Source organism: Octopus bimaculoides, chromosome 4 (genome assembly GCF_001194135.2).
Source record: "Octopus bimaculoides isolate UCB-OBI-ISO-001 chromosome 4, ASM119413v2, whole genome shotgun sequence".
Lineage (NCBI taxonomy): Eukaryota > Metazoa > Mollusca > Cephalopoda > Octopoda > Octopodidae > Octopus > Octopus bimaculoides.
The window spans coordinates 88,091,828-88,104,152 of NC_068984.1; the positions used below are offsets into that span (position 1 = coordinate 88,091,828).

Genomic DNA, 12,325 nt, shown 5'->3' on the forward strand with positions numbered 1-12,325 from the left:
ATATATATTTAAATGATAAACTTCTGGAAAGTTTTACAGATTTTTACAGTTCCAGTGATGAACTGGATCTGTAGTCTTCGAATTACCTTTCTCCTTTCTGATTTTGAGAAGCCTAATTTCTTGATATTGGTATTTAGGCAGTGTGTTACATATCCCAGGGCCCCAATAATAACAGGTATAAACCTGAACTTGTAATCTGGATAGAGTAACTGCAGATTTCTCAATAGTTCAGCATGGCTATCTTTCGATTTGATGTGAGAAAACGTCAACTGAAAGCACATGGGTTTTGTTTACATCTTAATCGGCTAACCCTAACCCTAAACCTAACCCTAAACCTAACCCTAAACCTAATCTTAACCCTAAACTTAGCCCTAAACCTAACCCTAAACCTAACCCTAAACCTAACCTTAACAGGCCGATTAGATGTAAACAAAACCCATGTCTGCATCGGTTGTCATATTTTACGGCTTTTCCTGCATCCCTATCCCTTTTGTGCATCAGGTACTTGGCTGATGTTTCCTGTTCCTGGATTGCAAACACGTACCCTTCAAAGTGGGAGGTAGTAATCTGGCTATTGGTACATAATAAACTGCTTTGATGATCGATGTTACTATCATCACGGAGCTTTCTAGTAACATATCTAAGCATAGTCTTCTGCTAATATACTGGCTCATCCTTTCACTTGATGGTACGTTGCAGTAGAGTCGTGCGACTTCTTTGGGCATGTAATCTAGGTTACCAGACAAAGAATGTTGCTCAAGGAACTGCCTTCCAAGTCTTATGATGTTATCAGCCTTATGCATGCAAACTTGGTCAAGGGATGCATTTCGACACTTGGTGGTTAAAAGATGTTGCCGAAAGGATGTGATGCGACATTCAAAGGCATTTTGGATCGATGTTAAGCTTCTTCCGCCTTGTTTTCGTTTTAGGTATAGGCGGTCTACATCACTGTTTATGTGGAAATCATGTGTGTTTGTTAGTATTTTTCGGGTTTTTACATCAATGGCTTGGATCTAATCAAGCGTCCATGTATGTATGCATGTATGTATGTATGTATGTATGTATGTATGTATGTATGTATGTATGTAGTTGTGTGTATGTTTTGTTTTATGTGTGTATTCTCATACATACAGCTGCATATCTAATGACGTTATAAATAATAATCATATGGGTCAATGTCCGGCGAATATGATGGGTGGGGCATCGTTTCCTATTCAAACTGCTCCAGCCTTTGGTTGTTTTTCTTCTGGTGCTGACTTAAGCCGCTCAAGCTGCTTGCAGTAGATCTCCTTTGTTATCGTTTGGTTTAACTTTAAAAGTTCAAAGCTGACTAAACCTTTCATATACACCAAACAGATAACAACACCTTACGCGGGTGGAGACCTTCTTTAGCCTGGGGTGCCGGTGTTTCTCCTTTCCCTACCCACTGTCTTCGGCGCTTAACATTTTTATAGAGAACCCATTTCTCGTCACCAGTCAATATTCGATCCAAAAAAGGTTCATTCGCGAGACGTGACAGCAAAGAAGAGCACACATTCACTCTCTGCGCGCGATTAGACTCGGAAAGTTTGTGAGGAACAATTTGCTCACGTTCTCGATGGCCCGCAGGTGTCGATGAATGGTTAAATGACCAAATCCAAGCTTCTCTGCAAGTTCCTCAACAGTTACGATGGGATTTTGTTCCACCAGGGTTTGCAAGACGTCCTAGTCGAGCTCTACAGATCTTCCAGGACAAGACTCGTCTTCTAGGCTGTAGTTTCCGGCTCGGAATTTCTGGAACCACCTTTGACACTGGCTTACACTTATTGTCCGATCCCCATATACTACATTAATATTCCTCGCACTTTCCGTTGCGTTGTTGCCTCTATTGAACTCATAAAGCAAAATATGCCAAATACGCTCCTTTGTCACTTCCATTATAGCTTTGAAACAATAACTGCTAAAATCGAACTGCACTCTTCAAAACTTGCACTAAGAATAAGGACAAGGTAAAATTACTACCTTCTTTATAACAAATTAATGCACGTAGTTTATCGCGTCCCCTTCCGACTTGTAGTTCATGCAGTTAAAAAAAAACCGTATTATTTATGGGATGACCTAATATAAATCTTAGGGTCGAATTAGTCGACCAAAAGTTCTCCAAGGCGGCGCCCCACCATGGCCACAATCTAATGGCTGAAACAATAAAAGATAAAATATATAAAAAATGTGTGAGGAGTGAGAGAGAGGGAAAGAAAGAGAAATAGAGAGAGAATATGAGTGTGTATGAGTATGTCGCGCGCGACGGTTTGTGCTCATACTAGTGAATCTGAAGTAGACGTGTGAATAAAATGTATATATAATTATGAAATTATAATTCTGCTACCACGTGCTTTTAGTGAAAGAATGCTGGAAAATAATATAATATTGCTCTAGTTGTAGAAAGTTCAACGCTGTTCTACGCTGTTCGTTGCAGAAAGTTCTACGCCATTCTGTTTACGCAATGAAATTTGTAAGAGTTGGTAGCTTCAAAGGCTATGGGATGTATGTTGTTGCACCTTTCACTATGTATATTGCATATTTGTAATGTTGTACTGTTACATTGTTCTGTGAGTTTTCTACACTGTGTCCCACATTACTAGGCAAATCAACCTTCTCTCAATAAATAAATGTATATTCATTCAAAACCAGTTGTTTTCTCACTGACTGTTGATAACACCTATCTGCACACATTCTGCTACAATAAATCGGATCTGTGCAGACGAAAACAAACGGTGGTCATTATTGTGTAGCAGCAACATTTCTGCTGTCCCATATTGTTAGACAGAAACGAGATCTTACCTCGAATGAGAAGTCTACCATTGTGTCAGAGCTTGGAAAAGGGAAAACAACCAAGAAATATCAAAAATACTAAGAAAGGATCACTGAACAGTGAAGAAATATGTGAGGTCTCCTATTTCTGTCCGGTCGAGGGCAGATAAAGGTAAGTCAAGCATAGTTTCGAAACGTACTTTGTCACGTGTGAAATGGGAAGTTGTGTGAAACCCATGTCTGACAAGTAGAGGAGTCTTCAAACGTTGTGGCAGGTGTCTCCTCTTGAAGCAGGTAGCCAGGAATGATAAACCTGTTACAAGGCCCCCTCTGAAGGCCGTTCATAAGCAGAAGAGACTGAAATGGGCAGAAGAATACATTAAGATAGACTTTTCAACTTCTGTTCACTGACGAATACCGTACTACCCTTGACGGACCAGACGGCTGGAGTAAAGTTTGGGTATCAATCAGCAGGAACCGTCCTCATCATTTGAGACGCCAACAGGGGGGGAGGTGGGGTCATGTTTTGGGCTGGCATAGTTGGTGGTATAATGGTTGGGCCATGGAAAGTCCCAGATGACATTAAGATGACATCGAAAACATGTTACCTTCTTAGAGAACAATTTCCAACTGTGCTTCAAAAAGTAAAAGCTTTCATTCAAGAGAAAGCTGTTCTTCATGCAATATAATGCCCCATCTCATGCAGCTAGGAATTCTAAGGAATATCTGCAGCAAATGGGCACTTTGATGGAGTGGCCACCTTATCATCCTGACTTAAACCCGATCGAGAACCTGTAGAGTGTCCTGAAGAGGCGCGTTTACCAAGATGGAGGGCAGTTTTCAAGTAAAGTTACGCTCTGGGATGCTATTGTAGATGCTGCTCAAAGCATGACACAAGAAGATATCATCACCTTGACAAATTCAATGGATCAGAGTGTAAGGAAGATTGTTGCATGTGGAGGATCATGCATTAAACATTAGGAGCTGTATGACATCATAATCCCATGATCATTTTCATTCGAACATATTATCATATTACCATTATTAATAACCTTTATTAATAATTTTTTCTTAAATCTTTACTGTTAAATTAAATAAATGTTTGTTCTGACTCAATCATCATTTTTATTATACTTGCCTAATAATTTGTGACAGTGAAAATGTTGCCCAATCACAAAAATTGGTGCCTTTGTTGGCGTCTGCGCAGATCCGATTTATTTTAGAAGAATGTGCGCAGATAGGTGTTGCCAACAGTCAGTGTGAAAACAACTGGTTTTGAATGAATATATATTTATTTATTGAGAGAAGGTTTATTTGCTTAATAATGTGGGACGCAGTGTATATCACCGTTGAATAGTTGGTAGTTGGAAAATGGTCGCGTCATATACTTTTATTGGTTCTACTGTTGCTGTCAGTAGTTAGGTATGCCCGTTAACATAGCATTACGCTAATCACTGACTGATAGTTCGAAATTGTCGATGTAGTGCTGCTACTAATGGTACACTTGTTGCTCTGCCGACCCCTGTTGATACCAACAATTAGGCGTACCAGTTAATAGAGCATCATGCTAAGCACTGATTGATTGAGACAAATTAGCTCAATTAATTCAGATCGTAAAATTAAACCTGTGTGTTTCTTATACCTGTGCGAGTTCCCATCACTGGCGCGCCCTGCATATTGGTTTCTCTTCATCGAGAGAGATTCATTACAATGATTAACATCATATGCATTAAAATTTTAGCAATTCGTTTCTTTATAAATTCTTACATTGGTTCTTTCGAATCGCAAACATTGACCAACGGTAGGATACCTCGGTATATTAGTTGCTGACGAAGAGAAAAGATATTGTTATATATTACCCCATTGTAGTCGCAGGCATGGCTGTGTAGTTGAGAAATACGCTTCGCATCCATGTAGTTTCGGTTTCAGGCTAATTGCGCAGCACTTTGGAACCTTGGGCAAGTGTCTTCTACTCTAGCCCCATACCAACCAATACTTTGTTAGTAAATTTGGTAAGTGGAACCTGTGTAAAGGCTCGTCTTGTGTGTGTGTGCACGCGCGCGTCTTTGTGCTTGTCCCCCATATAAGTACTTGACATCTGGTGTTGGGTATTTTCCGTCCCCGTAACTTAGCGGTTCAGCCTAACAGACTAATAGAATAAGTACCAGACTTTAAAAAATAAGTACTGGCGTCTATTTGATCGACTAAGCCCTTCCAGGCGCTACCCCAGCGTGTCTGCTCTCCAATAACTGAGAAAAGTAAAAGAATAATTTGAAAAGTGGAAAATGCAGTTGTATAATCAATAAACCGGATCCCGATAATTCATGGCTTTATTGTTCGTATCCTCTTAATTATATTTTATTCTTTTTTTCTCTCAAGATGGTGCTTATGTCTAATAGCATTACTTTTTATCAGAAATTATGATAATTTATTTTTCTCGTTGGTTGAATAGATTCTTTGTTTCTGTTTTACATTTTAGGTATAAAAGTCGCCAGAAAAATGCTCCAGACTGACGCCATGAAAGAACTTGGAGTTGAAATTATTAACGAGCTCCATCCCATTTGTTCCCAATACACTTTTGATACAGATGATTATTGGGGTTGTTTAGTTCGATATTATACTTTTGTCATGTACCACCCTACATCGACATGCAAGATGGGGGCTCTTAATGATTCGTCCGCAGTTGTAGATCCACAATTAAGGTAAGTCACCGATTTAATTCTGCTTTATCTGTAATGGTTACATCTAAAATGGTTACATCTAAAAATGTAATGGTTACATCTGTAATAGCTACATCTAAAATATTTGTGTAATATGTAAAAATATTAAATTCTTCACGCAATATATTCGACGTAGAGGTTGTAATACAAATTAAGCCGGAAGAAGTTGTTTCTTAGTTCCAGGTCAGTTCTGACAAACAGCCTTATGTCCGATCAAAGGCATTCTTGTTGTGACCAAAATGTCTTTATCCTATGTACAATCTACCCAAAATCACATTATCAAATATTTTCTTTTTTCTAAGACGATAGGATATGTTTTGGGAAAATATTTGATTGTTGTATCTATCAGGCTAAGTGACCACGTAGTGATTTCATTGTTGACTTGTATCTAAAGAAATAAATTTAATTTAATCAGAGAAACAGCAAAAGGACCTGAAAAGTAAAAGTGAGTTATTTTACTGTGTAATAAAGAATAGGAAAATCCAATGACGCAAAAGAACTTTGCGTCAAAGAGAGATTGGGTCGCCTTCTTTCTAATGCTACTCTAAAATGTTTCACTTAATTCTCTTTACTAAAATGACTTTCAAATAAAGAATCTTCAAACCATACCAGTCGCTAAGAGGGTGCTACCCGCTCATTATTCAGTGGTGCACCCTCAGATTTACAGTGATACACTTATTTCAAAACTCTACTTCAACATTATTACAAATTAGTGCCCACCCTGAATATTCTCAAGCACCCCCAGGCACCAAAGTCTGGGGATGCTTCAGTGGTTGTCTTTCAAACTAGGTACAAAATATGAGACGCTAAATGACCTCCTTATCGTAAATAATCTGAAAATTAAGAAAATGCACCTTGACCTTCTATCACATCCTACCCAATGATATGTGAGTGATACCATCATACTAAAGCGAGATCCACGAAATCAACTACTACTCTAATAGGGTCCAAGCAGCCTAAAACTTTAAAAATAAAAGTCTCAGTATGTAATGACTTTCATAGCTAATTGGGCCCTACTTGGTCCTTCGTCACAGACCAGAATGAGAGCTTATCCAAAAGGGATCAAAAAAGTAATATTTTCCACTCGAAATTTGCATAATCCAAGGCCTGACATTCTAAGACACAGTAAACAGATTTGTTCTATACAAGATGTTTCGATGACATGACTCAGATGAATTCCATGTAGAATACATTCGAAAATGGCTATTGGAAAGAAGCTATATAAGCCCAGATTTGTAATGTGCGACATATTCTCGCAGTGTAGGTCAACCCACTTAGCTTTCCGCTAGAAAATCCACATAGAATGTTTGCAAGAAAACCTATAAGTAGTTGTTTAACCGGCAACAAATTGCAGTTAAATCTTCTTCAGATACTTACCATCTTCAAAACGGTTAAATGTACAGTGTAAATAACGTTGGATATATCAAAAGAAAATGGGCTGATCAATTCGAGAATATTGCTAGAACGATAAACGTGCGACACGTTTCTTTCAGCACATGCACGTATACACGAGCGGAAAACGACAAAAGCTACAATTCTGCATAAAGTAGGCTCCAAACTCCTTACAAAGTCAAGTCATTCACAAAATCTTCCAAGTACACATAAAATCTCTACTAAATGATATTTCTAAATAACTAATAATAATATACTTTACAAAGAATAGCGTTAGTGACAATAACGACTTTGAAAAGCAGAAGTACCATTATTTCCCTTCACAATTCCAAAACACCACAAAAGCAATGCCCTAGCATGGCCACAGTTCAATAACTGAATCATGAAAAAGAGAAAAGATAAAAGATATCACGTGACACTTTAGTCTTCATATAGAAAATCATCGAGAGAAATTTCAACGCACATAACGCCTCAAACAGTTTAGACAACGTGTAAGAAGCTGCTACTTGACTCTCTTTAAATCCTAAACAATCCACACCAATACATACACCTACTTGCCCATGCTAACTAAACAATTATTCCTCTAGACATCACCTTCTGCTCCACATGCCTATCACAACCACTTGGCAAACAATTTCCTGACTTTCCTCACATCACCCACAAATTATCTTTACAATACATTTTCTCATCAATGAGGAAGGCGAAATACACATTTACAAGCTAACAAAACCTTCTTAAGATTTTAGGGAATTCAACAACCCACCAATAACCAGCATAGATACTGCAGTGTATACGCTGAGCAAAAATAACTATAGACTAATCGAAAAGCATATCTCAAGAGTTAACATAAAAGTACAGTCCGAGTTATAATCCTGAAAAAACCAACCTCACAAAAATCAGACACAACCTCAAAATCAATACAATCTTCAGCAAGTTTTCTACGAACTAAGTTTCATACTTTGGTTTGCCTAAAAATATTCTGACTGACCGTGAAAAGGAGGATATAAACCAGAACGTCAGAATATAAATGGGATTGTAAGAGCTACAGCAGTGCAAAGCTCATGAAGTAATAGTGTAATTGAACGTTACAGTGGAATTCTTGGAGAAATGATAGTTAAGGAACACTGAATGATTATAAATGATCTTTTGAAGTTCAGTTGGCTGTTCAGTGAGTGCCAAAAGTACTCTACATAATTGTCATGGACATAACCAAACTAGTTGGTGCAAAATGGGTTTGCATCTACTCTCTGTATTGGTAAGTCAGCCACAAAATTTGGGAGAGCTGAGATCGTCACAGAGAATTTGAAAGCGGTGCATGCTGCAGAAAAGCCTACATCGAGAGTAAGTCTTCTGAAAAGCTTACAAGAGCTTTAAGACACCAAATTAGGTAATCTCTTGCTCAAATATATCAGAATGATGGCCTTGTTTATGACAGGAAAACTAGAGAAACTCTCCAAGTTTTTGTATGGTTTGCATGATGCTTCTAGCTCTAGATATCATGCCGTAATGTGTGAATTAGTTACATTAGGAGCCGAGATATCTAAATATGATCAAGCTACCATAAAAGAAATTGATATTTCCACGTAATTGGATGATTATTGTTGGATGCAGGGTTCCAAGTTTTTTGGCGTGTCTTTTATTGGTATAATCAAATTTGACTTTTGTTGTGAGGGCGGAAGAATCCTAGATATTAAGCGAAAAGATATCTTTGTCAACCAGACAGGGATGTGAAGGATGATTTGAAGCCTATTCTTGTTCAAACTTCAAATATTGGAAGAGAAAAACAAATTAATGATAAACTGAATTGGATTGCCATAAAAAGAAGGCTAGGCCTTAGCTTTGATGTTTGTCAGTTTAGTTCATTTATGAAGAAAAGGAAATTAGTGTATAAGACAACCTAACAAAAAAAAAAGCATAACAATTACAAATTTGCATTCTGAATCTTGATATGTATGAACTCGATTGTAGCCGACAGGATCACATCATTCGACAGCATGGGGAATGGCAGCTCTAAGGACGGGCAACTAACTTTGTGCTTGGAAGTAATGACAACTTCTTTCCACCAGTATTGACAAATTAATGTGGTCCTTTGGATTTATCAAGATTACCAAGCAGTTTATATTTTGACCACTGGGGGTCAATGTAATCGACTTAGAATGGGGATTGGTTTTGTTTTGTATTGCCTTTGAAACTGATTGACATATTCCGTACTTTGAATTAACACTATAGTACAGGCAGGATATGTTAAAAGACATGCATTGAACAAAAATGTTTCTTTTCTTGGTGGTGGAAGGGGCGTAACTTTTCGGTGACTTTCTGTGTTATTACGTTTTATATCTTTTTGTGCGTTTTACATTTTGACGTTTAAAATTCCTATGGATTTCGTAACTGTATTCCTATGGATTTCGAATTCTTATGGATTTCGTAACTGGTCTTGTGGGGTGAGAACATTTTTTTCTGCATTTAATGCTATCTATAAACATTGTTTTGTTCAGAGATGATTTATCATGGATTACTTTATTTAATGCCTTCCATTTATTAAGACGGTAGAGGGCGATTTAGCTGCGATTTAGAAAGATTTCGGAGAAGCTGTCACATTACCTAGAGATCACTTATTGGCTAGCAAAGAGAAAAACATTGCGCCCAGCATGGAGTTCAGAGTTACGATTCTGCGATGAACAACCTGAGATGAACAACTACCGACCGAGTTAGCTGCGCAGCTGGGTACAACTTATTGTTGAAAAATACATTATAATATAAATGTTAGAAGAGGTTAAGGAGGCGAGCTGGCAGAATCGTGAGCACGCCGGACAAAATGCTTAGCGATGTTTCGTCCGTCTTTACGTTCTGAGTCAAATTCCGCCGAGACCGACTATGCCTTTCATCCTTTCGAAGTCGATAAAATAAGTACCAGTTGAGCACTAGGATCGATGTAATCGACTTACCCTCTCCCCAGAACTTGCTAGGCTTGTTCTAAAATGTGAAACCAATATAAATGTTAGATGTCTTCTAATGTTAGATGTCTTTTGTTGGAATGTTGATGATACGGTAAGAAGGGTAAATTGTAGAATTATTGCATGTTCTTTTCCTAATTGTTATGTCGACTAAAATATGGACACGAACGCTGATTAAAAAGCAAAATCAAAAATTATTTTCTTTAACGAACTTTCATTTCTCTCGATCTCCAAATCATATTTCACTTTATTTTCAGGGTCAAAGGTGTTACCAATTTAAGAGTTGTTGATGCTTCGATTATGCCAGAAATAACTTCGTCGAAGACCAACGCACCTACGATCATGATTGCCGAGAAAGCAGTGGATATGATCTTGAACCGCGAACCACTTAAACCAATCCGAACAAAACGAAAAGTATAGTTACCCCGGAAAACAAAGAGAAAAATTTTTGTAAAATGATTTACATACATACATACATACATACATACATACAAATATATATTCATATATGTTTTTATATATATTTATAGAGAGAGTAAGTACATAAATGTGAAACAAGGTGGGAAAAAATAGTACTCGAATACTGAAGGTAGAGTAACATGCTTTATTATTAAAGCTGCAAAAGCATCACAAAAAACTGCTATTCAGAGTTTCACGTTCCCGTTGGTCGAAGTTGTGATTCAGAATCACAACTGCCCGACGAACATGAACGTGAAACTCTGAGTAGCAGTTTTTTTTGTGATGTTTTTGCATCTTTTATAATAAAGTATATATGTGTGTGTGTGTGTGTGTGTGTCTGTGTGTTTCTATACACACACACACACACACGTATATGTGCATGTATGTATGTATGTATGTATGTATGTACACACATGTACACATATGCGTAGATATACATACATACGTTTATATAAATTATATATACACAATACATGCATATATCTTTATTTTCTTATTTTTTACTTGTGTCTGGCGAAAGAGTCGTTGTTCGTGACCTTTGCACCTCTACCCTACATCTGAGACCGGCAAATTTCATGCTGTTAATGGTCCGTTTAAAATGTTACATCACAACACCCGTCTGGGATCTTCTCCATGCTCATGTCTTTCTTACAGGTAAGAAAGACATGAGCATGGAGAAGATCCCAGACGGCCGATGTTCTAGGACTAGGAATAATGTTTCGTGCGGGTCCAACGGGGTCGTATGCACGAGAGGTGGAAGACAAGTAGGTCGGGAATGCTTGAGTGATAGAGGTGCAAGATAAGTCAGCTCCGAGGAGCAGAGGCGTTTATAGTTGTGATCGAAAAAGTAAAGTGTCGAATATGTTAATGACTGGATTCCAGTTACTCAAGTGACCTTCTCTGGAAGCAGTCCAATGTCTGTTTGTGCATCACAGATGTACTCCACTGTGGGTCTCACTTGAACTTTGTAGAGTGGCAGCAAATGCTTGGGCTAAAATATTTTCTGGCCTTGAAAAGAAGGATTAGTCTTTGGAATGTGATTCTAGTTATGTTAGGGAAGTGTTATTGCTGAGAGAGATCTTCAGTGATAGTGGGACTTAGCATTTGGAGCCACTGTGAGCACCACCGAGAGCAGGACTCAAGCAGCGTCCTGCTCTCGGAGGTGCTTTCTTGATATGAGTAGTGCTTGAGTTTTATTGTTGTTAAAGGAGAAAAAAAGGATAACATGTCCCCGCTGAAGAATAGTCTCAAGTTGTTCGCTTATAGAATTAATGTCGGTTTTACATGTAGAGTTTAGAATGCTTGTGAATGATGCATGGTTGGAGAAATTTGAGGAGTAATGAAAGGATACGCCATCTGTAAAAGAGTGGGCGTTTGTTGGATGTGGCAACAAGTAAATCATTAATGTACAGAATGAAAATTAGGTGACAAATCCGAATCCTAGAGAATACCAGAGTTAGTTGAATGTGGCGAAGAAAGAGCTCCGTCAATATATGGCTACGATTTAAAACATGAGAGGTGGATGAAGGACGGTGACTTTGGAGAGAAGAGATGTTAGATAAATGTTCTCAATGCAGGAGGAGATTCTGGGACAGAGAAACTGGGTGTTGTTATCATATAAATCCAGAGAGAGAAGTGAGTATGGAATCTACGTATGCACAGACACTACCTTTTGGGGCAGAGATGGTTTGTAGGTGAGGGTTAAGAAATTTGTGCTTCAGAGAAACTAGGGTGGATGGCTTGCGTAGGAGAATAAGGTGAACTGTGAGATCTAGGTGGGAGAGAAGTCCTTGAATGTTTCAAAAGAGAAGGAAAAATTGACCAAAGGATTTGGATCAATTGCTTGACATTGGTGGTGTGTGAAAAGTCTCAGAAATCCACGAGTCGGAGACCTAGTCTGAGTCCTAGCAAACTGTGCGAACTCTTCTAAGTTCCCCCAACGGTCAGATAGTGGTTTTAAACACACACACACACACACACACACACACACACACACACACACACACACAC

General features: G+C 38.2%; 1 protein-coding gene across 3 annotated transcripts in view; it reads left to right on the forward strand.

Moving 5' to 3' along the window:
* Positions 1-11,786, forward strand: part of LOC106872339 (L-sorbose 1-dehydrogenase) — a 90,620-nt gene extending 78,834 nt beyond the window's left edge. For all 3 annotated transcript variants that reach the window (XM_014919286.2, XM_052967220.1, XM_052967221.1), the window contains 2 exons: positions 5,270-5,492; positions 10,114-11,786. In XM_014919286.2, coding sequence (XP_014774772.1) covers positions 5,270-5,492; positions 10,114-10,276 — 386 coding nt within the window. In that variant the 3' untranslated portion in view covers positions 10,277-11,786. The remainder of the gene's footprint in view (positions 1-5,269; positions 5,493-10,113) is intronic.
* Positions 11,787-12,325: the final 539 nt, after the last annotated feature.